We start from the raw sequence: 26,385 nt of genomic DNA, 5'->3' as shown, positions 1-26,385 counted from the left end.
ATGTCCAATTTGCCTGAAGACAAAATATGAAAGGAAACCTGTTCATGTAGACTATAAAATCACTCCGACTCCAGAAAGACCTTTTGATAAACTCCAACTAGATACCTTTCAATACGATCAACGTAAATTCCTAACAATTATAGACTGCTTTTCTAAAAAACTCATGGCTTACCCGCTAACTAGTCTTAATCAGTTAGAGATACAATCTTGTCTTAATGAATATTTCTCATTATTTCCTACCCCAAAAATAGTACAAATGGACAACGGTAGAGAATTCGACAACGAAGGATTGAAAAATTTCTTAAAATTGTATGACATCGAACCATATTATATTACTCCAGGTCACCCCGATTCGCAAGGTTTATTAGAAGGAGCCCACTCTACACTGATCGAACTTTTAAATGCTATTCAGTTAGAAACAAAAAGTAATAAAACAGAGGAAAATATGAAGTTAGCCATTATAGCCTTTAATAATACCTTAAACAGTACATTAAAATTAACGCCTATGGAAATCACCTTCGGTGTATCTAAAAATCCTTACACTAACGAACTTACGGAAACCCTTTTAACAGAAGAACGTGCAAACAATTACTTAGAAAAATTAAAATTAGTGCATAAAATGGTCAAAAATAAAACGGAAGAAGAAAAACAACGAAGAACAGAGAAGCTAAACATTAGTCGTGAGAAAAACATAGACATTCCTGACAATCCGTATTTAAGAACAACTTTTCACAAGAAAAATAAACCTAAATATTTTAAGGTAACTTATGACAAAACAAAGAAAACTGCCAAAAATCCCAACCTAAATCCTAGGCACTCCTTTAAAATACATCCTAATCGCATCAAAAGACCTAGAAGACAAATAAAACAAAAAGACCCTATTGTTTCAGCACAAGATGTTCATTCTCCTATTCCTGGTCCCAGTGGTCTCGCACAAGACGACTGACTTAAGCAAGACTTATGGTATTACCGCTATCAAAATACAAGATTCTTTTGTGATTAACCAGACGTATACATATATGCACAACATTGATTTAAAATTTCTGCAAACAGAATTAGGCAACATTGAAAGATCACTGAAACTCATTCGAGCTAAAACGCAAGACGAACACTATATTAACATTATCAATTTACACTTGAAAAACACAAAAACGAAACTAGCCCACCTGCACTCTAATTCAAATAGAGTTAAACGAGGACTTATAAACGGACTTGGAACCGCAATATCATGGCTTACTGGTAACATGGACGCCAACGATAAAGCTAAATATGACGATATACTTAAACAAGTTCAGACCAACGAATATCACTTAGAACATAATGTTGAAAAGCAACTGACAGTTAACAAAAGACTTATAGAAGAATTCAATAAAGACCTCAAAATTATACATTCAAACAATCAAAAAAATAACTGACTATTTTAAACTAATCTATAACGAATCTAGTGCCCTAGAACTTAACCAACAACTCTCATTTCTATTCGGTACACTCACTTTAATATACAACAAAATAAATGATTTAGTGTCAAGTATAGAATTTTGTAAAATAAACATCCTACATTCTAGCATTCTAACTCTTGAAGAACTGGACATCATGGTTAAAACTTCTAAAGTAAGTTTAATATCAAAAGACTTAGAAATATTATGGCAATTGGGCACGGTACATTGTTCTATCCACAATGATTGCATTTCCTATTTTATACAGTTTCCGCTCAAATCCCTAACCTACGAAACATTTTTCCTTTTTTCCTATCCTGTATTTAAAGGAAATGAAATCGTAACAATTCATGTTCATCCTTCGCTCGTAATAAGAGATAATGAGTTACTCACAGGTAATGGTGTCTTAATTAATGAAAATTATTATTGCAAGAATATAACTTTAGTTGAAAACAAATGTGTAAATCAAATATTAGAAGATAGAGACTTAAATGATTGTGAATTATTAGTTATAAAAAATGTATCTCCATTTATAAAATTTATTCCTATTATAAATCAATATCTAATGTATAATGTTACAAAAATTATTGTAAATATTAATTTTCAGAATTTTACTTTGAATCCGAAATTTGTTCAATTGATGTATCTAAACAGCTCAGAGTATATATTAAATTATAGTAAACCTTATGTATATTGGGAAAGCAATGTTATGCCTCCATCTGAAGTACCAAAATTCAAATCTTATACAAATTTTACTTTCGACCAAATTCATGAAGCCAATATTAATGTTCAACCTTTAGAAACAATAGATGAGATTCATCTTGATGACCACATATTTATTTACTATTTGTTTATAGTAATATTAATCTTTTTAGCTGTTGTAATAGTATTCCAGAACAGATACTGTTGTGAGAAAATATGCAAAAAAGCAGATGCAGTGCAATCTGAAGTTCCAGTTCATGAACCTGCTGCTGATGGGAAAGATCATCGCTACCCGAGACTACCCGTCTGAAGCTGAGGACAGCCTCAATCTTACGGAGGGAGGAGTTACAGCAATGTTCACAGGAGCCCGACACCTCGAGCTGACTCCGCAGAATCACATTAATATATACACTTAGTTTTCCCACATTACTCTCTTACTCTTACTCTTATGCTCTTATGCCGCTTATGCTCATGTTCTGATGTTCTCTTAATATTTTTACACGCTCTCCTGCAATTGTATTCTTGTCAAACCCTCCGAGCTGTTAACATCTAATTTTGCTGTTAAATAATTTTTTTTTAAAAAGCTCTTCTCTCTTTCAAATATCATAACTGTGGACGGAGGCGACTAGCAAACATACTTTACTGTAAATTTCTTTTATTAACTATTAAATAAAATCCAAGGCCTAAGACCGGGGAATCGAACCCAGTACCACAATACATATTATCTTCGCAGGTCTCGCCTCTAACCGCTCGGCTACCGTGGCGCCTTGATATTCTATATCTCGCCTTCTTAACAACCATAATATAGAGTAGTTTTTACAACTAAAGAACGTAGTAAGCGATTGATGAATAAAATGCATTTCTTTTTTTTTTAATTTATGATAACCGAAATTAACATTGACAATAGACTTGTGGAGGAGATAAACAATTGCCTCAGACATTGACTCTATTTTGTTAGACTTCTGAATCTAATTTTATTGGAATCTTTTTGTTATTATTATTTTTTATTTGCTTGGGGTGCACCAGTACAAATAAAAAAGTAAATGAACTTGCCAGATGTGAAAGATATCTCAAAAATAAACAAAACGTAAAAATAAACAAATAAACGTAAAAAATAGTCAATAGAGAGATTCTTGTAAGAAATATTGTTCCAATTTGAGAACTGTAACTTTTAAATAAGACATTGGTTAAATAAACTTAAATTTTCTTGCCTCCGACGGTTGTAGTTACCTGTATTTTCCAAAATAATCAAGTAAAACTTTAAGGTAAAAACAGTCTATTTGTAATATCTTTAAACCAACAGGAAAAAAACTTTAAATTTAAATGATTATTTAATGAGATTGTTGCCGCGAACATTGTCCAACTTGGTTCAGTTGTCTCACTTACTCAAAAGCATTCACATAAAAAGGCATAAATTCCAAATAAACTACACGGATTACACAGAAATCCATTTTTGTTTCGCACCAAATGCACACAAAATATACCTTTAAAAACGCAACTATTCGATGTGAAACTGGTCCAAACTTCTTTAGACTATGTTAAACTCCTAAAAGAACAAAGTTAAAGTGTAAATTTCGTGTGATTGTCCTCACAATATCACCATAAAAAGCTTTTAAGTGAGGAAAGATTCAATTTAGGTCCTCTCTCCTCTTTGCGTAGATTGCTGATGAGGAGGAGGATTTAAAACATATAATAATGATATGTCCACGTTATGTGGTAGAAAGGAAACGAATGTTTGACAATATATACAGGTATTTAGATGCACCATTTCGCTAGGAAGACATAATATTCTCCACCAAAATTTATATGCTTAAATCTGTAGCGGAGCTAGCAAAGAAATATGAATGTATTTAAAAGTTGTAGAATGAAGAGGTTATAGGCAATCAGAAATTTGAAAAAATCGATTTTTTTGTTATTTTTTTATATTAAAGTAACTCAGGAATGTTGTCCTAAAATTTCAAGTCGATCCGAGCAAAATTGTAAGAGTGAAAGTGTTTACAAGCCCCGACCGAGTTTACAAGCTGAGCACAGAGCGCAACTTGCTAAGCGGGAGGCAAGAATCCTACGCAGACAGCAGAAATCGGAAAACTTGGACATTTTGGAAGACATGGAGGACTTATTTTATGGGCCTGGAATCGATGATACTGTGTAAGTTGAAAAAAAAAAAAAGATTATCCAGGTTTTATTCGCAAACCTTTAACCGCTGAAAACTTTAAACGCGTTTTTCTCAAAACTACGTTTTCAAAGTCGGTGGACACGATATCTCAAAATCTACTGCACCGATCTTTTTGAAATTTTACGTATTTCTTTTACACATATTAAAATCGTAATTGGACGAAGGATTTTTTTTTCAATGAATAGAACTTGTTTTACAAACATAAAATGGTCAATTTTTTTTAGTGAAAATCGTGAATCAAACTTTAAAGTTGTCCCAAAAATTAAAAATTCAATTTTTTTCTAAATCCCTCGGTCAAGTACGAGATAAAGTAATCTACTAACGAAATCTTTTCGAAATTTTTATTTCAGATGATCCAGTCTCAAGATATCATGTCCACGAGAGGGTTGCATTTTTTTTTTGACGTGTTGCATTAAAATATTCGCCATTAGTACAATTATTATTAATTTGTAACGAAAAAATTACAATAAGTTTTTTAAACATGGACTGATAGGACGCAAAAATTCAAATTCCCCCAAAAAATTTTGAAAAAATGACTTTTTTGGCGCCTCTGACTGCCTATAACCCCTGAATGCAGGAATATAGAGTACTGATCCATCCATTAGTTGTAAGGTTTATGTAAATAGTTGTATATAGTAGAGGGATGAATGTGTGAAGCGAATGTATTTATAAGTAAGAATGGAGAGTGAGTGATATTCTAGTGATAAGCACCTAGACGATGCTGGCTGTATGGCGAAAGACAATGCCAAAAATAAAAGAAAGAAAAAAGATTCAACTTACTGCAAAATCCGAAATAATTTAGAAAGAAATTATGCATGATATTGCGCCTAAGTATCATAGGAAGGCACAGGTTCGAATTCAACTTACTGCTAGTACAATGTTTTTCAACGTTCAGGAGTATCTATCTCTTGATGACCAAGAGAAGTTGACGCTCTTCTTAAAGAGTGAGAAAGAATAAATAAACCACATGATATAATTTAATAAGAATTAAAAATAAAATCATAGTTCTACTGTAGCTAGTAAGAAGCCGCTCATACTAGAAAAGCATTGAAAAGAATTATATAAGGTTTTTCATTTGCATATTTAAATAATATAAGATTTACATTAAATGCTTTTTTATCACGTTTTAGAACAATACGGTTCATATCTTCTTTTTAATTAAACATTAAAAAAACATGTATAAAATAATGTTCAATCAATTGAGCAATACTTACCCCTCATAAAGATTGAAAGAAAATATTTAATGTTTATAAAAGAAATAAATAATAAATAATTTTACCAAAAGAACAACTAAATGATTTTTAGACAACTATGTAAATACAAATACACATTCACACACACACACCCAGATATATTAAATGATAGCATTCCTCAGAGCAGTAATTATAATATTAACGATATAAATAACAATATTATACAGATGAACTACTACAATTAACAAATCCAATGGTTAGTTTCAAAAATAAATGATTGATTACGAAAGAGGACAGTTTATTATTTGTTTTTTTAAAATTAATATTCAAGATTTAATGCACAATATCACACAACACTATCATTGGTTAAAAATAGATTACTTCAACCTACTTCAATCATTATTATTGGTAAAAGAAACAGAAATAATAAAGGGGGGTTTACACATATAAAATATATATATATATATTACAACATCAAAATAAACTATCGAAATAAAATGATTATTTTTTGTTAGTTAATTTTGTTGAAGAGAAGGTTAATTATTATATTTGGAAAGGATGGTAAGATACAACTTTAGGTTCAAAAAGGCTAGGCTAATATTTATGGGGAAAATTAGGCATTACGAAAAAAATTGAACAGAATTTCTGGAATTTTTACTCTTTATAGCACAGTCAAAAATGCAAGATGTAACATTGTTTTTTTTTTTTCTGTATTTTTGCACGATGCATCAAATGCGTTAGTTTTGTAAACAATATTAAGTTAGTGAAAAAAAAAAAAAAGATATCCATTTTGTTTTAGAAACACTGTCTTGGAAAAGAAAAGCGTTTTTCACGCAACAGTAATGAAAAGTGAAAGTCAGAAATATCAAAAATGCAACCAAGATTTTTGTAGAATAAAAAGTATAAGGCTAGAAAAGAGACTAGTAAAAAAACTTCATATTTTGGTTTGTCATGTTTTGGGCTACTATTTTTTTAAAATCAATAAATAAGGTGAAAAGCAAAAGTAAAATTAGATTAATCGTCTTAGTACATGTAAAAATAGTTTATTAATAAAAATGTAGGTGTTTCATTAATAGTATTTATTTAGTAATCAACAATTATCTCACGATTATTATACATACCAGAATTGTGGGAACACAAAATATTGGTATAACCTGATATGGATCTTAATGGGCTTACATCATCTGAATTCTAGGAATAAAACAATAAATAAGGTAAAACGCAAAAGCTAAATTAGATTAATCGTCTTGGTACATGTAAAAATAGTTTGATTATTAATAAAAATGTAGGTGTTTCATTAATAGTATTTATTTAGTAATCAACAATTATCTCACGATTATAGTTATACCAGAATTGTGGGAAAACAAAATATTGGTACAACTTGATATGGATCTTAATGGGCTTACATCATCTGAATTCTAGGAATAAAACATCTCATGCAAGTACTTGGAAACTTCTAAATGGGCGGGGCTTCAATTGGAAAATGTAAAAAAAAAAAAAAAAAACAATTTTTCACGATTTTGATACCAGAGAGCAACTTCAAGAACTGAATATATTACTTCCGGAATTAGTATTGGATAACCAATCCAATAAGGTGTCAAAATGCTTTATTTTGTCAGATTAATAGACAATTACAAGAAATGACATTGATTTTATTTAACCAAATCACTGAAACTCAGCGGTGGTACATGGATTCGATTCCGGGCAAATTTAGATTTAAATCTAAGTAAATTATGTTAGATATCAGACACCTAATCGACATTTAAATGCCTGCCTAAAAGAAACAAGCATTTACTTTACTTTTACTTTGAAAACCTAATCACTAATAGCAGTATTACGTGAATATCTCGAAAAATAGGATAGCTCTTACTAATACCTCTAAAACTGTCTAAAATTAATCAGAATGTGTAAACGGTTAACTAAGTCTAAATTCGTTGGTTGAAGAGACAGGATACTTGCTTACGAGGTATGGCTATTAAATAACGAGACTGATGCTACTACAGAAGAACTACGCATGCGCCAAATCCTAACGACCGACAGCTGTGCAGTGTAAAGCCTTCTCTTTCGATTGCAGCGTCTCACGTGTTTGTAGAGAAATCTGTCTGACCGGAACCGTCGTTTGTGTAAGAGGTGTTAGTTTCGTTTTGCCGAAAACATGATACTATACGTGCAGAAGAGCAACGAATTGTGAAATTTCGCATGAAACTGGGTAAAACCGCTACTGAAACTTATCTTTTATTAGAAGAAGTTTATGGCGATGAATGTTTATCACGTGCGCGAGTTTTTTGAGTGATTCAAGCGTTTCCAAGATGGCCGACAAGACGTCGGAGATGATGACCGCCCGGGTCCCCCTTCAACGTCCAAAAACGAATGAAAATATCGATTATAAACTAATCAACATTACTACCGTGAGGTGCTTACTCAACTCCGTGAAAGAGTAAGGAAAAAACGACCCAATTTGTGGAAGAACAAGTCCATGGGTTCTCCATCAAGACAAAGCGCCGGCTCACACTGCATTGTCCTGTCCAAGACGTTACTAGCCAAGTACAACAACATCCCAGTTTTAGGCCATCCGCCTTAGGCTGGAAACATAGGGAGCGGCGATGATAGCGAAGAGCAAAGCGGCAAAAACAAAAACTAGAAGTAGATAGAGTTGCTCTATCTTCGCTTTGCTCGCCACTATGCGCGGTCCCATAAGTTTACTTGTGTTTGATTTCACCGCTTCGCTCTTCGCTATCATCGCCGCTTTGCCCGCCGCTCCACTATGTTTCCAGCCTTATTCGCCTGACCTGGCTCCATGTGACTTTTATCTGTTCCCCCAAAGTCAAATCTGCATTAAAAGGAACACGATTTCAGTCGGTTGAAGCTGTGAAAGAAAAAGCGGCACGCGTCATGCAGGAGCTCACAGAAAAAGACTCCCAGCACTGTTTCGAACAATGGTAAATTCGCATGTAGCGTTGTAGGGATAGGGGAGGGGTGTATATTGAAGGTGGTAATAACTAAATATGTATAAATTTAAAATAAAATGTTTTACAGCAGTAGTCTCGTTATTTAATAGCCACACCTCGTAGATCGACTTGAAACCCTTAAAAAGTACATAAAACATTACTTTTAGGAAGGTTTATGTTCAACTTAATTAGGTAGTCATCCACAGTAGTAACTCAGAACTATTGTATTATGTATCGCACCAATACCCTAAACAGAGAAACGTAAATTTAAATATTACAAAAATTTCATAAAATATAAGCGTATCAAAAAGTAAAAAAAAACGAGAGCCAAACCGTAGAGATATTATCATGAGTTCTCGTGAGAAGTAAGAAGGAGATGACTTATTACAAATTAGTTTATCAGCAAGATAGACGATCGTAAAAAAAAGAAGGTAAGTATGAAGCACGTGACTGTACAGTTTTTCTATAGAATTACCTCCATCCTTGAAAATTTTAGGATCCAGACAAGGAACATGCAGAATACAAATTAACCAGCGCGTTTACTGCCAAAACTAAAGCAAAAAAAACAAATTATATTGCTATTTTAAGCTTTTAGATTTTAATTCCAAAATTTCTGATAAGTGAAAGGTAATCAATCCATTTTTTACGACGCTCAGCAAATTTAAATTTAATAAATTAAAAACTTAACGATTGAAAGGGAGTTTATTAGTTTGTGATTATGTTTACAGCCTCGAAGAATAATATTTAAACAAAAAATCACTAATTACAAATATCTGTTTATAATTTTGGTCCAAAAGTTATCAATATTTCATTTATGGTTACTATTATTTTCAGAAGTGCTTAACATCAAACTGGGGAAAGGTTATACATCACAAATGAACTATTAAATTTATTTCATTTGGGTGTATATGTATCTGAATAATTCTGCTCATCATAGCAGCATTCCAGCAAAAAAGATACGGAATTTATTTTCAGATTAATGTTAACAAAGTTTCAGATTCAGAAATCCGAATTAGTAGAGGTTTTTTCAATGAAAACGTAAAGTTTATTTAAGAACAATCATATAAGCTAAAAACTGAATCTAACTGAATAGCCCAAATACTAAAAAACCCCTCTCGATATATTCAAATAGTTATTTATTAACATTCAAGCGATCGATAAAAACTTAGAAATCTGTTACCTCATAGAACTGTAATATTACTTACACTTAATCAATCTCAAGAAATATTAATTTAAATTCAGATCCCAATTAAAACATTTTCATTCCAAACCAATGGCGAAATGATTCTCACCACAAAAAAAATTGATGAAGCAGCTACTTTTAAAAATAACTTGTTCTGACCTTAGTTTTAATAATATTGATTTCTCTTGTAATTTAAATAAACCTACATAAGATAAGCGGTTGTTTGTTACCTTCCCAAGACTCTATAAAAGAGGTCTTACATGAAACCAACAAGTAGAATATCTCTTAGAAAACCAAAATCCAAACGGGTGCCTAACGAAGTACCTCATAAAATATAGTTTAACCCAAAAAATTAATATAAAAGAACCAAAATTACTCTTTTCTCTAAAAAAAAAAAGAGAAAATTATAAATGGAAAGAGAGTTGACAAACACTTATTACAACTTACAAGTTTAAACAAGATAACTTTTGGACTTTATTTATCTTTAAAGTGTTCTTGAAAGTTTAAAAGTGAATATTTTTAAAGTGAAGAAAGTCAAGAGATGTTTTTTTTTCTTTCTTTTTTGTTAAATGTTTATGTCCTTTGATGTCAACAAGTTTATGAGGAAATTGGAGTGTACTATAAAAGTAGAATTGCCAATTTGTGTCCATTATTTATTTTGTATCAAGAAGTAAACTAAAACGTTGAATATTTTTAAATCAGAAAATATAAAAGGAGAAAGAAAAACTGCACCACCAAATTTCCAAAAATTAAACAAAAAAAATGATGCAAAATCGAACTAGAGTAAAAACAAAGATTAATTTTAAATGAAGACATCTCAATAGAAAGTTAAATTCAACAAGTGTTGAAAAATAAAATGGTAAATATAGAAAGAAAAATTTTGAAAAAAGATTAAATTAAATATTTATTAATTTTTTTGAGACATGTAGAGAGAGAAAATTAAAGAAACAGACAATGACGTAGAAACAGCAACGAAAAATACGCAAACTCCTGAGAAAAGACTATGATGTAAGGTAGCTAGACAGATTATTTGTTAATTAGCGTTCATTTTCTATTTTTATTTTAAGACTAAATCAAAATTCTAAATCTAAGTGCGACAAAAAAAATAATTTGTGATCACATTTTTTTAAAAATTTGAATTTAAAATTCACCCGTACTACTTTGATTATTTTACTTCAGCCGAGTATTTGCCTTGGCCAATATAGATCACCAGGGGATCCCCCTATCTTATGTAGCTCCATTCCCAATTATGTCTGCTCTGAGAAGAATAAAACGTCTTCTGTTACGCCGTCAGCTCAACATAGGTTAGCAACCGAGTAGCACTACGACCTACTGAAGTAGCAAAATGTTCTTGAGAATCGATGATTAGAAAAAAAAACTAATTCACTGTTATTCTGATAACGTAAAAAAAAGTATGCCTGAGTAAAAGTATGCCTGACAGATTACGCTAAAGAAAACTTGAAGGCAAGATAGTAACAAGAAAATAATGCGACTTTAACCCAAGAATCCATTATCACTTTTTGGAAAAACTAATCAAGGAACCCGTACCAATAGCAGCTAGTTTTGAAAGCTAGTGAAATGAAAGTCGATCTCTAAAATGAATAATTCATTGAAGGTAGCATCAAATTCATGAAAACAGATAACACTCATTTAAAGCATCGAAATGTAAGGGTGAATCGTATATTACCAACTATGCGAGAGTCAACATACTCGAAATGGATTTTATTCTTAAAGCCAGTTGAAAAAAAAGGGTATAAATGAAATTTATAGTTCCTAAAATTTTAGCTTTTGGGAGAGGAATAAAAAGATGATGATGAGGATGCGATGCTAAGTACACAGTAAGTTGTGAACCGGAGGCCACGTATGGAAGAAAACTGATAAAAAGTATTTTTATTTATACTATTACTGTAACTAAACATTCGAAGTCATTAGGTGCCACGATAGCCGAGCGGTTAGAGGCGATACCTGTAAAGCTAATAAGTATTGTGGTACTGGGTTCGATTCCCGGTCTAGGCCTTGGTTTTTATTTAAACCTCCAGACAGGATACTCACCTTTAAGAGAAGACTATCCTTACCAAATTATGAGATAAGAGACTCATGGTTCTAGGATTTTACAAGTAATCTCTTAATAACGGCCTCCATGTGGTCTTTGATATACCAGGGACCTCCGCTTGCCCAAGAGCATTGCATTACCATTGAGCTAAAAATCCCGTCTCTAATTGCAATAGTGAACTTAGCTGCCAAGTGTTCTCGGGACAATCTGTTCTTTAACGAACATCTTACCACTTTATAGATTCTCGCAATGAAACCAGAATAAAACACTTAGTTATTAATGTTAAATAACTTACCGGTCGGTTCTATTATCTCTCAACTGACTAATTTTAAAATAAAAGTAATGCAACTAGCAAACATACTTTACTGTAAATTTCTTTTATTAACCATTAAATAAAATACAAGGCCCAGTGACCGGGAATCGATCCCAGTACCACAATATATGTTTAGCTTACAGGACCTCGCCTTTAACCGCTCGGCTACCGTGGCGCCTCTAATTTTTGTAATATATTTATATAAATACGCCGATGAAAACATTACCCCTAAATAGGCATATTTATAAAATATGTGATCACAATATTTATGTAAGTTATAATTATAAACAAATATTAAAAACTGAACTCTACAAAAAGAACACTAATTAACAAATTTTTTTTTTCTTTGTAAGTTTCTTGTTATTTGCTTTTTGAAATTATAAATTATTAGTATTATTTTTATTTATTTATTTTTTGCTGTGTACTTGTGTGGCTTACTCAGTAGTTCTGACGCGGATACTGTACTCTTGTGGAAGCTCCCTGGAACACAGATACAAAAATACCATTGTACTTATCCTCGCAGCCTTTAATTAGATAATTCCTAAGAAAACAAAAAAACAAAAAAAAAAGGTCAAACAAAATCAAACAACTGTTTTGAAATTTTCCCTTCTTGCTTGATATATTTTTTTTAATTTAATATTTAATTTACTACTTACCATAGAGGATAAGTACATCATTTTCATAACTAACATAAAAACATAAAAAGTGTTAGGAAACAAAAAAATATTGAATGTTTTCTTTTTTTTTTTGTGTTGGATTAATTTTAACCATCCAAAGAGGAAAACCATTAGGATATTTTTAGGATCAAAATTTAAACAGAACTAGAACAAAGCTTGTACTTAAATTACTAAGACTTTCTAAAATCACATGCAAATAATAAATTTAGTTTAAATAATTAACTATATTAAATCAAATATGAAAAATAAGGAAAGATAGGAAATGATTATTGGACATTAAGGAACCCATAACAAAATTAACCTGCAATTTAAACAAATATACAATTTTAATTTAAATTTCTTTTAATTTCACAAGTGAATGCATTGTGTGAGTGCAGTTTAAAAATTTACTAATGAAACTAAGTGCAATTTATCTAAAACTCATTATTTAAAAACAGTTTCTTACAATGAATACTTTGGAGTTATTTATTTATTTTCAATGTAATGAACTTAATGGCAATATTTTTTTTTTTAGAAAGTAACCAAGCAAGGAACAAATTATAAATTTTTATTATAAATTTGAATCATAGAGCTTATTGTTTAACGTTCACATTCTCTCTTGTGGCACCTCTTAATTGTAGGAAAAGTGATTTATTTATAACTGGCATGATTGGGTGATTAGTGCTGTTAATTGTGCATCGTAATTATTAGTAATGAATGTCAAAAGATTACAAGATTTTCATTTTTATTTTATTTATTTATTTAAACCATATAAGTAGACCTAAAAGGAAAAGTTATACTTATTCGAAGTAATTTAATTTTTAAATAAATGAAGGTTATATTTTCGAAAAACATTTTATTGATGAGGTGTAAGGCAGTTATTTGTGTTTAGAAAATAGCGTAAAATTAATAAATTAGGAAAAATAATGCGTAATGAATATGATTTCACAAACTACAGGAAATTTATGATTTTTTTTAAAAAGTTATTTGAAATTGTAAAATTATTAATGGAGCGTAAAGACATTAAAAGAAGAAGAAGAAGACGTGAAGACATTAAAAGAATATCTCTTATCTAAATCTGTAAATGAATCAGCTACTTTAATGTAAAATTAAAGAAATATTCTGATTTTTTAGCGTGAAACTCACACCTTAAACGTAAAAAAAAAATCCATAAAAATTTTATTGTAAATGAAGCTGAAAAAAGAAAAAAGAAATTCCCTTTATATAACACTAATGAAAAATGATAGGGCAAAATCACAAAGGGCACCATATTTTGTAGTAAAGTAAAAGTAATCTCTTAATCTCTAGAACAGAGACCAAGTAAGGAAAACTGACTGGGTCTATGATTAATGATGCGAGCTTTTCAAGTTGAAATATTTTTTGGAAACAAAAAAAAAATCTGCTCAAATGTGAATTTCTATCTCGTTTAAATGAAATTGAATTTGTTACAAAATTTACACTCAGTTTAATATAAACATAGGGTTAAGATCTTACAATGATTTTTATTTTTTGAAGAGAAATTGATTAAAATTGCACTTTTGCTAAGCTATCCTTTACCATAATTATCATTACGAGAGACTGATAATGCTAATTGCGATTTCGTACAATTAATTACAATTTAGGTGACAGATTTGTTGATCTGTATTTTAATTACATGTGATTAAGCTTAGGTATGTGTAAATATTATTAGAAAGCATAAAAATATTAAGAATTTTGTGCTTATAAAATGCAACTTCGTTCCATTTTTAATTTAATAATTAAAAAAATTATTTACTTAGTTATTGAGCTTATTTAACAGAACTGGTAGTGGAAAAATGAACAAGTGGACGCATCTGGGTCAAATGGCTGGAATTCACAGCGCTTACTGGCAAATACAAAATTAAATTCTGGTTTCTTGTAAGATACTTAGTAACTTAATATGGTGGAAGACATGTTCAAATTAGCCAATACGGACTTAGAAGCAACATTTCTTCCAATAAAATTAGTTCATGTTAAGATAGAAATAAAAAGGGTTACTGCTTAGAACTGCAAATGGGCGGAGAAAATTTATGTAAATGGTAATTGTTGACACAAAATGATAGTCTTTTTAAGTAATCCATTCAGAGGAATATAGAAAAAATTCTAGATAAAAGATAAATGTAGTTATTAGTGAAGTTCAACATAAGGAACCAATGGGCTTTAATGTGTAACTGCAAAATTTTTCTACAAGAAATTTAGAGACAGCTATTCACGTTCTATTCAATGTAATTTATTTTTATAGGCGAGTTAGAAGAACGGTCTCAGTTCCAACTTAAGCAACAAGAATTTAAGGATGTAACAATAACCGGTAGCCCCATCAATTCTTTAAATGAGGTGTATAAAAATAATTCTATTTGAGCTATTTTAGGACATCCTATGGGCATATTTTAATGATTATTAATCACTTTGCACCATGATTCTAGAAACAGAAATCAGCTTCTGGGCACAGGTCTCTATGAGTGAACGAAGGGATGATTTTCTAATCACTTTAATCAATGTTATGACCTTTAAAAAAAATAAGTTCAAGGCAGCCATCGTGTAACAGATTATGCGCCTCAGTAACCGAGGCTAGACCCGCAAAGCTATGAAGTATTGTGGTACTGGGTTCGATTCCCGGTCTAGGCCTTGGATTTTATTTAATGTCCAATATGAAAACTTTACAGTAAAGTACGTTTGCTAGTCGCCTTCGTCCACGACACCTAATTTGGTAGTTGGATATCAAGAACTACAGCAAAATTGGGCATTAGTTTATTTTTTTTTATAATATATTTGAGGTACACTATCGGAATAAATCGAACCACCAAAACTTATGTGCTCCGAAATTGGCAATGACTAAAGACATTATAAGCCGCCAAAAACGTAAATCTTTAACCCAATTCAAGGCAATAAATACTTTGCCAATTTTTCTCTTAAAAATCCATCTGATAAACAAAATAATAGGCGTTTTTATGAGAAATAGTTTTGTTAGCATGGATTGCAGTAAAATCCATTTCCAGCTGGGGAAGAGGGCAGCTACTGTCAGGAAGACTAACGCTTTGCACATTCTGGAAGTATGAAGGAATGGTATTGCCAAATTTATTCCGATGGACTCCATTTCAATTCCATTTTCTGCCAACTAGAGAAAATAATGTTTAAATGACTCCAACGCTATAAAGATTTATTGTAATATATATTATAAACAAGTTTTGTTACAGCAAAACAACTCTCGGGATAGACGCTTCTTAACAAAATGAAAAAATAAAATTTAAGAACTTATTGGTACTTGTGTTTTTTTATAAAGAAAAAAGAGACATCGTTTAATGGGATACCAGGCTTAGCATTATTCAACGATCGTTTTTTTTTCCGGTCCATGGCAAACTTACTTTGCCAAAAGAAAATTTAATAACTTCACTCAAGCTGCAGGTGTCTGAAGTGAAGGAATATTATCCCACCCACAAAGATGGCTTTCAACAGTCTTTCCACAATAGGATTAATATTGAACATTAATAACTAAAGTTAATACAAATTTTACTTTTAATTGAATAAAGAACTCTTTTTTATACACCCCATTAGTATGGATTTAACTGCAAATACATTACAAATACAGAAAATGTGATGACTTTCGGATTTTTTTTTTTTTTTTAAGCCAATCATCATTAGGATTGCTGAATATCTTTAATGTTACTAATTTATTGTATGAATTTAAAGATGTTTTTATATTTAAATATTGATTGATTAGGTAAAAGTTAAAAAGATAATGTATTAAACGTTGAAAAGAGGTGATAAAGAATAAGAATACAAGGATGGGTAACTTGTTGATTCAATCTATTTGTCAACCAATCTGTCAACTAAACGATTTGGATCTCCAGTCCATAAAAAAATATGTTTTGTGCATGAACAATTTTAATTATTAGGAACAATGCTTTTAATTATTCGAAAGAAAATAGAGCGCCGAATTCTTGTTATTGTTTTACTACTAATTTTTACAATTAAATAACTTATTTATTTTAAAAAAATGTATGGGCTTATTTTCATAGATATAATATTAATTATTAAAAACTAGTAATATTTTAATGGAATGCTTTACTACTCTTTAATACTTAAAATGAATAAGTTCCTCCAACACTAAACTACTACAAGTTGTAATAATGAAGAAATGTATACTCACTTTGGATAAGTGACGTTGGGTATTGGTTTGAGGAAACATCTTTGCCTTAATATACCTTCCCAGAGTTGCACGCCGACGATGCCAAATATAAAGAATACGAAGAAACATAACAGTAATACATTGCCAAGCATTGGTAATGTATCCAGTAGTAGCATTACTAATATTCTCATACCTGTAATGAACAAAAAATAAAGAAGAATATTAAGAATCAATGAAGTGATAATTTTATAAAATGTTGTGTTAAAAATTAGACTGATCACCCATTTTATTTAGTTTTGTTTATTATCATAGTAAAACCTTAATAGTTTAAGAAACAATATTTAGAGATGGATTGGGCAAATGTTTGATGAGAAAAGCATAAATGAGCCGTTCACAGTACAACTCGATTAAATCCATAAAACAAAACAAAAAATGGAGAAATGCGATGAAATAATGAACATTGTTTTTACAAAAAAAACCATTTGTAATATAAATTCAAATAAATTTACCGTTATCATTCAGAGCCTGCTACATGAATTTGAGTTGAATTATTACAAAATTTACATTAGAGCACGGAGTTAATCAAAATTGCTTTTGAAATAAATTATTCATTATGTGATGGCCGAAAGTTTTTCGTCATTTAATGGTGTTAAATTTTTATTTTTTGAGAAATTTATTACAAATATAAAAAGCTATGAACTGAACCAAGTGCTTTGTCACTTAAATTTAAGATATTTCAAAAAAGAAAAATGGTATTAATCGATTTGTACTGTGAATGGCTTAGATGTTGGGATGAAGCTGGCTGATCATCTCAAAGATATGGATTTTTATTTTTTAATTTCTATTTCTGACTGGTATGGTAACAATTGGGAATTTTTAGGTAGTCTTAAGTTATGTTGGTGATCTAGGTGCTCTTTTGTAAGGCATTTTTTATTCAACCTTCAGAAGGAAGGTAATATTATCAAGTGGTAAACTTTTTAGGTTCTGAGAAGTTATTTCCTAAGTGGATAGTCAGTGATAACTCAATTTTAGTTAACATTGGAACGCATGCATGCCTATTATACAGAAATCTTTATGCATAAATCTTGGCTCTCCAACAAGTTGGAGATTTAATGGGACTATTAGCGTTAAGGCACTTAGATTTATTTTAATCAATGCAAGAACAATTAAGTGAACCATTTAGTCACTGGTTATATCGAAAATTCTGAAGGTAAAATGAACAGTTCTTTAACGATTTGCTTATTGTTTGTTTATTTAAAGTAAGCCATTAAAGCTAAGTTCAAAGAATTCCATTCATCACTGATTTAAAAAAAAGACATTTGGATGAAAACTATTGGAATTTTGATGCGATTGAAATTGGTTGCCATTTAAGACAAAGGAATTATATATTATTAAATGAATGAAAAAGTGTTCAAGTTTAGGGCGCTAATTATTAGTAGTTAAAATGAAAAACAAAGTATGGTGGTGAAAAAAAGATGACAAAGGAAAAACAGTTTTTTCCCCAAAAACGAACAAACACAAGGAAGTGGAGAAAAACTGGAAAAACAAGATACCATTATATTTAGTTCCCCAGGGTCTCAACAGGTATCAGCCGTTGCGCGCTAGTAGTGGTTCCTCGTCCCACTTTTCCTTAAGTTATAAATCTCTTAGTTGTAAAGTGAAAAACTTTTCTACAACGCTGTAGTAGATTTACGGAGGAAAACTAGGCTTTCCCAACTCCAGCCACCTTTATCTGTGATAAAAACTATACTTTGCCCAGTTCTCTTGGTTTTTTTTCTTCTGTCAATCCTACACTCATCATTATCTATTACTTAATCTAGAATTTTAGATCTTATTTTTCTTCATTATTTACTTGTTTCAATAAATTTGAACAAACGAAACATGAAACTTAAAAATTATCAAGGAAGGGCAGTAAGACTTTTAATTTACATTTCTGAGCCGAATTTTCTGGCTTGAAAACTATTACAGAGTTAAGTGAAATGCTATTTATTGTAGATCAAGTGTACGGGTTCATTTATTCCAAATACGATTTTACTGAGGAAATCTGAGGCTCTTCGCTGATCTGAAATTCCCTAGCATGCCTCAAAATAGCACAAGATGATCTCATCTCTGCTGCAATGCCTTGAAACTGTGCTGCGTTATTAGTCAAGAAGTAGCAGCTTCTTAAAGTCTCATCACATTACTTCTATTTCCCTGAAACTTAACAGTTCGGAGGTTCTGGTTTAGAAAGGTTTTGTATTTCCATTGAGAAAATATTTTTCTTACTGTGGATTTTTTTACTACAGTCACTGCAAATATCATCTTATTTTGAACTTTATCTACTTCTCTATCTGATAGCTTCTTCGGAGGACAAGAAATTCTACAAAGTATTTCAGCATTTGAGAGTTTTTGTTTATATAAAGCTTAGTAAATCTTCAGCTTACTCTACACTTGAAAGCAGTACCTGTAAGATGTTTTAAAATATGAAATTGCAGTTCATAGCTTTTGCCCTTGCCGAGAAGCATGAATTTCGGAGCTATTTGTCCAGATAAATAAGATTCCTCAATCGAAATCTAACTTCTAAATCTCCACTATCTTTCGTTGACTAAGTGCAAATGATGGCCAGGAACGGAGCTAATACCAATGGTCCGTGTTCTTCTTTCCATTTCTAAACTAATAACTATAGAATAATCATCCTAAAATTACAAACAATTTACTACACATGCTAACTTGAAATAAATAACCTTATTAAATTTTAACAGTTTATTACTTATAACCTTTTATATTTTCACTTGAAAACAGTGCCGGGCATAGAAGAATATTTTTTATTTTGTTGTTTCAATTAAGGTGAAACGCCTCATCAGTAGAATCCGGGTGATGAACTTTCATTGGCCCGGAACCTGTCCTGGCGATCACTAAGGGTGCAGTTTGTGCGGCTCTCAGTGACTGATTCTGGAGAGAACATGAAAAGGACTGGGTGATGGGTTCTAGGATTAAACACAGTAAGAGTATGATGTCTTGGCTGTGTAAACAAAGAACCAAAGAGACCCTGTGCTTGATTACTCAGATCAGATTACTCTGATTACAGGCCTATTCACGGGGCACGGTAGGTTCAGGAAGCATCTGTACAAGGTTGGGCTCGGAACCGTTGTGCAGATGGTGTCAGGAAGAGGAGGAAACGGTCTCTCACTTGGAGTGATTGTGCTATGAAACCTTTGGAACTTTGAGGCCAAAGGAGATTGTAGCGCAGAAGGAACTAGTAGGTAAAGTCCTAACCTTTTTTTGTAGGGGAGGTTTCATCTACAGATCCAAAGGGAAGGCTCAATAAGCCTCTCGTGACTGCGGTGCCATGGGACATACGTCCCGTCCCGCTTTTGTAATCTATAATCTGTAAGTGCGAATGATAAATGTCTTTTAAACCCAAATTTGAAACTGGTTATTTATTCACTATTCATCTAAAAGAATCATAATGAAAGAATGGCGAAAGTTAGAATCAAAATACAGTTTCTAAATATCTATTGATTCGTACCGGATTCATGATAAAATAAAGCTTCTTTTGAGCAACCCTCCGGAACTACATTCAACATAATTACTTATTATATCATTTTACAGATTGTAAAAATAATAAATAATTAATTAGGACAAAATAGGCCTTAAATTAAAGCAGGTTTCCAACGATGAATCAGTCTTTTGTATTTTACAAACTTACGATTGTAAATAAGCAGCTGAACTATTTTAACATTAAATGCACCTTGAATGTTTTTGCTGGCTTTATTCCAGATTTAATGTAGACAGAGTACAAACAACTCGCCGACCGCCATGGCGAGAGCTGAGTAGTTGATTGACATGTCCAAATATTTATCTTACCTACATAAGTACATCGCCGAAAAGAAGATAATATTTCATACTCTAGTTCCCTCGCCAACCCCCCAACCATGTTTGTAGTTGACCTGCTTTAAGAGGTATTGATTCTGAAATACCAATGGTCCATGTTCTTCTTTCCATTTCTAAACTAATAACTACGGAATAATCATCCTAAAAATTATAAAATTTATGTCACGTGCTAACTTGAAATAAATATCCTAATTAAATTTTAACAGTTCATTACTTGTAACCATTTATATTTTCACTTGAAAACAGTGCCGGGTATAGAAGAATATTTTTTATTTTGATGTTCCAATTAAGGTGAAACGCCTCATCAGTAGAATCCGGCTGATAAACTTCAAAATACGAGGGTCGTTTGAAAAGTCCGTGCAAAGTCAGAGAGATAGCACTACTGGCGCATATCGAGGTTATGTTTAGTTAGTAGCATCTCTTGGAAGAACACACACCAAGTTTCAGCCAGATCGGTCTATTTCTTTGTGTTTGGCATTCGTTTGAATCGAGGAAGTCGAGTGATTTTCAAAAAATGGTCGAAAAAGAATTTCGTGTGTTGATTAAACACTACTTTATGAAAGGCAAAACGCCTCAGGAGACTAAAGAGAAGCTTGATAAACATTATGGTGACTCTGCACCTTCGATTAGAACAGTTTATAAGTGGTTTCAAAATTTTCGGAGTAGCCATGTGGGCACAAGTGACGCTGAACGTTCTGGACGCCCTGTTGAGGTTACTACTCCAGAAATGATTGATAAAATCCATGATATGGTGATGGATGACAGAAGAGTGAAGGTGCGTGAGATTGCTAGTGCTGTGGGCATCTCGAATGAACGGGTACATAATATTTTGCATCAACATTTGGACATGACAAAGCTATCCGCAAGATGGGTGCCGCGATTGCTCACGCTTGAACAAAAACGAAATCGTGTGAAGTGTGGCAAGGACGGTATGCAGCTGTTCCAGAAGAATCCGCAGGACTTTAAGCGTCGTTTCGTCACTGTGGATGAAACATGGATACATCACTACACTCCTGAGACCAAAGAACAATCTAAACAATGGGTTACCAAGGGGGAATCTGCGCCAAAAAAAAGGCGAAGACCGTTCCTTCGGCCGGAAAGATTATGGCGACTGTCTTTTGGGATTCGCAAGCAATAATCCTCATCGACTATCTGGAAAAGGGTAAAACTATTACAGGTGCATATTATTCATCGTTATTGGACCGTTTGAAAACCGAGCTGCAAGAAAAACGCCCACGATTGGCCCACAAAAAAGTCCTTTTCCATCAGGACAACGCACCAGCTCACACCTCAGCAGTTGTGGTCGCAAAATTAATAGAAATAGGGTTCCAACTTGTTTCGCATCCCCCCTATTCTCCAGACTTGGCTCCCTCAAACTACTATTTGTTCCCCAATATGAAGAAATGGCTGGCGGGAAAAAGATTTTATTCAAACGAGGAGGTGATTGCAGAAACGAATGGCTATTTTTCAGACTTGGACAAATCTTATTATTCGGAAGGGATCAACAAACTAGAGCAGCATTGGACGAAGTGTATAAGCCTAAAAGGAGACTATGTTGAAAAATAAAAAAGGTTTACCCCAAAAAATTAAGTAGTTTTCATTTTTGCACGGAATTTTCAAACGACCCTCGTATGTATTATAAATTTATATCAGCTCCATATTCCAAATTCTATATTATCATCAAATGTATACAATTATTTATTTACCATTTTCTTCCTCTTTCTCCGAGCTGTCAGCAATCTAAAATGGTTACTTTCTATTTTAAAGTTATCTTATTTTCATTGAATGTAACAATTATTATCATGTTAGTGTACTTTCTTGTTTACTTCTATTTTTCTTTTCTTAGTATGAGAATATTCATCGAGTAGTTTTGTTTAAAAAAGTAATTTGATTTTAGTGAGTTTATTCAAGAAATCTGTATAGAGAAGTTTAGTTTAGTGGTGGGGAGTACTACTATAGTTAGACTCTCATCGTCTGTCTCTTTCTAAATAAACAATCTGTTTATCTATTTGTTACAATACAATAAAGTGGAATAAATAAGTTCAAGGTATTTATTATTTTTCTTATAAAAATTAAATCTTAAAACCACGCTACAGTCGATATAATTAGCTTTAAAGGCTTCTACAAGGATTTGTCGCTTACTTTGAAACTAATAAATTATTGATATTATAAATAAAGAGATAAATTTAGAAAGTAATAAATTATAAATAAGAAAGTAATAAAATGTCTCTGGGATTAGAGGAAAAAATAAATACAATTTTAGAAAAGGTGTTAATTTTGGATTCATTAGAAAAGAAATTAAACAGTTTTGAAGGGATGTATAAAAAAGAAATTATGGAAATGAAAACGGATTTAGATAATATTAAAATGATTAACTTCAGAGAGCAGATGAGAGAGAGGCGACATAATATTGTAGTATTTGGTTTGGATAAGGCCGATATTTCAGATCTACGAGAAAAATTAATTAATATTTTCAATGCAATTGGAATTGGTATTTCTAAATATGAATTGGATGAAATTATTATTCTAAATAATACAGAAGGTGGAGATACACCAATAAAAGTTAAACTAACATCAGCTCTATTAAGAAATGATATCCTCAGAAATAAACATAAGTTGGCCGACAAAGAAGATACAAAAAATATAAGAATTAAAGAAGATATGCCCAAAGAGGTCCGGAAAATAAGGAAAGAATTACAAAAATATTACGATTTAGCTAAAGTTAGAGGTGATAAAGTACTTTTCAAGTATGACAAGCTTTTAATAAATGGCATATTTTATACCTTAACGGAATTACAGGATGGTAGAAATGTACAGAATAAAAGAGGTAGGAGCGAAGAAAAGTCGCCAGAAATTAAGCATATTGAGAAGGGATCTACCTCTATAAGGGCTAAAACTCTTCTAAAGAAAAGCAGAAGTGCTAGTCTTGACATAAAGAAAAGTGAAAAAGAAGAAGCGGCTCTAAGCAGTCCTTATACGGCTCGTGAAATCGACAAGAAATCTCAGAAACAGGGAAATCCGTGTTACATTAATAAGAATAATTCAGGAGTTGGAACAGAGAGCAATAGTAAATAACAATTACTGCCTGATGGGAAGGAATTGGTGAAGGACCTAGGCATTTCTAAGGTAAACACGGGAAAAGGAAAAATGAGAAGTTGTAGAACATTAAATATTGGTTCACTCAATACACGGACATTATTAAGTAATGATAGACTGGTGGAACTAGAGCATGCCCTTGAAAATGTCTCCTGGGATATTGTAGGACTGGCTGAAATTAGAAGGAATTTGGAAGTATCTGTTGAATTGAAGAATGGTAACCTATTCTTCCATACAGCTGCAGAGGCCGGAAACTTTGGAGTGGGATTCTTGATAAAGAAAAATAAAAATATTGTCATTAAAGAATTTAAGCCAATTTCACCAAGATTAGCTGCTTTAAAGATAAATGCATGGAATAGAGAAATATATCTACTCCAAGTTCATGCCCCAACAACTGCAAGTACAGAGGATGAGATAATACACTTCTACAATCAATTGGAAGAAGAATTATATCGATCTCCATCTGGTAGATGCACATCAATGGTAATAGGCGACTTTAATGCAGTAGTAGGAAAACGAAGGCGGGGCGAGGGAAATGTTCTAGGGCCTTATGGATATGGAAATAGGAATGAGCGTGGTGAATTTCTAGTCGATTTTGCAGCTAGCCAGGGATTTAAGCTATTGAATACCTTTTTTCAGTCAAGCAAGGAAGGTGAATGGACTTGGTGTTCTCCGAAGGGGAAGAAATTCCAGATTGACTATTTACTTATAAAAGATATAAGGAAAGCTGTAACTGCGAAAGTAGAGGCTGATTTTCCATTTAATTCGGATCATAGACTTATAAATTGTACAATCAAATTAGAGAGAAGACCATTTAGAATTACCAAAAAGCAAGTAAGTCTACTCCCAAGAATAGAGGAATCTCGAGAACGATATGAAGAATTATTGGAGGAGGAGCTGTCTAAATTATTACCAGGAAATGGCATGGATATTCAAAAGGAATATGACGCAATAATGAAGGCTATAGAAACAGCAACTTTAAGGACATGCAAAGAAAATCAGAGGCATAAAACTCTGAATAGGAGAACAAAAAAATTATCGGATGAAACTATCAAGTTGATTGAGAAAAGGGAAAAGTATAATAAAATAATTAACAAGACGTCATTTCAAAAAATCGAACACGCAGAAGTGAGGAAATTAGTAAGGAAGAAAATTAGAATGGATCTGAAAAAATATGAAGAAGAAGTGATTTTAAAAACGGTAGTGGAAGAAGGTTCGACAAAGAAGATGAAGAAAGAATTATCAGATATAAAGAAACATTGGATTCAAAAACTGGAAATGCCAGAAGGTATAATAACAGATAGGGAAAAAATATTAGAAAATATCTCAATATTTTATGAAAATATTTATAAACGGGACCGGAGTTTGGAGGATGAAAATAGAAGTAAGTTTTTAGAAAAGGAGAGGGAGGAGGAATTCTTAGCGATTCTGGAAGGAGAAGTTGAGAAAGCCATTGAGAGATTGAAATTAGGCAAAGCTACAGGGGATGACCAGATAGAGGCAGTTATGATTAAAGAAGGTAAAAATGCGCTAAGTAAAGTTTTAACCAGGCTCTTCTCTAATATTTTATTGCATGCTATTATTCCAAGTCAATGGGAATGTAATAAGATCCTCATTTTGCATAAAGGCGGTTCAAGAAATGTAATTAACAATTACCGTCCCATCAGCCTTACCTCAGTTATGTACAAATTATTTGCATACATTGTTCAAAATAGAATAAAAAATAAAATAAATGAATTCCAACCGGAAGAACAAGCAGGTTTCCGGCCTTCGTACTCAACAATTGATCACCTTCAGACAGTAAACCAGGTAGTGGAAAAATGTAGAGAGTATAGAATGGAAATATACCTAATATTTGTTGATCTCCAAAAGGCATTCGATATGTTAGAACATCAAGCTATTTGGTTAGCTCTACAGGAAATCGGAGTGGAGAAGGTGTACATCGACCTACTTAAGGCAATCTACTCTAACAATAAGGCCTACATTATGTTGGAGAGGAGAGGAAAAGACTTTAGTCTAGAGAGGGGAGTGAGACAGGGTTGCCCTTTATCTCCTATGCTATTCAACTGTGTATTGGAAAGTATCTTTAGAAGGCTGGATTGGGAGAAGAGAGGAATCTGTGTAGATGGTGCGTTCCTCAATCACCTTCGCTTCGCTGATGATGTTGTAATCTTCGCACCAAATCTGATACAGGCGGAAGAAATGCTAGCCGAATTGCTAAAAGAATGCAAGAAAGCGGGATTAATACCGAATTGGAAGAAGACCAAAATTCTCACCAATGGGAGAAGGGAAGGTTTTAGAATCGAAGGAGAGGAACTAGAATTTGTAGAAGATTTTAACTATTTAGGACAAACGATCTCTTTTAATTGCAGGAGAGAGGAAGAATTGTATAAAAGGATTAATAGGGGATGGAAGAAATTTTGGGCACTTAAAAGTATTTTTAAAGGAAATTTCTCGAATGAACTGAAAGGAAAAGTACTTACTCAGTGCGTTTATCCCTGCATTCTGTATGGATGTCAAACCTGGGCCCTCACCAAATACCTTTCCAATAGGCTCCGAATAACCCAAAATAAATTGTTGAGGAGTATGCTAGGAGTAAAGAGGCAAGAAAA

General features: G+C 32.2%; 1 protein-coding gene across 7 annotated transcripts in view; it reads right to left on the bottom strand.

Annotated features, from left to right (window-relative positions):
• The window catches only part of Ca-alpha1T (Ca[2+]-channel protein alpha[[1]] subunit T), a 673,619-nt gene that overhangs the window by 133,030 nt on the left and 514,204 nt on the right, over positions 1 to 26,385 (bottom strand). For 4 of the 7 annotated variants that reach the window (XM_074140614.1, XM_074140612.1, XM_074140616.1 and 1 more), the window contains exons 6-7: positions 16,826 to 16,997; positions 12,443 to 12,484 (exon numbers count right to left, since the gene is read on the bottom strand). In XM_074140614.1, the coding sequence (XP_073996715.1) occupies positions 12,443 to 12,484; positions 16,826 to 16,997 (214 nt within the window). The remainder of the gene's footprint in view (positions 1 to 12,442; positions 12,485 to 16,825; positions 16,998 to 26,385) is intronic. The other 3 variants (XM_074140619.1, XM_074140615.1, XM_074140618.1) reach the window with 1 other exon arrangement.

Source organism: Rhodnius prolixus, unplaced genomic scaffold (genome assembly GCF_049639745.1).
Source record: "Rhodnius prolixus isolate KJV_2025 unplaced genomic scaffold, Rpr scaffold_6, whole genome shotgun sequence".
Lineage (NCBI taxonomy): Eukaryota > Metazoa > Arthropoda > Insecta > Hemiptera > Reduviidae > Rhodnius > Rhodnius prolixus.
This window is presented reverse-complemented; position numbering and strand designations above follow the sequence as displayed.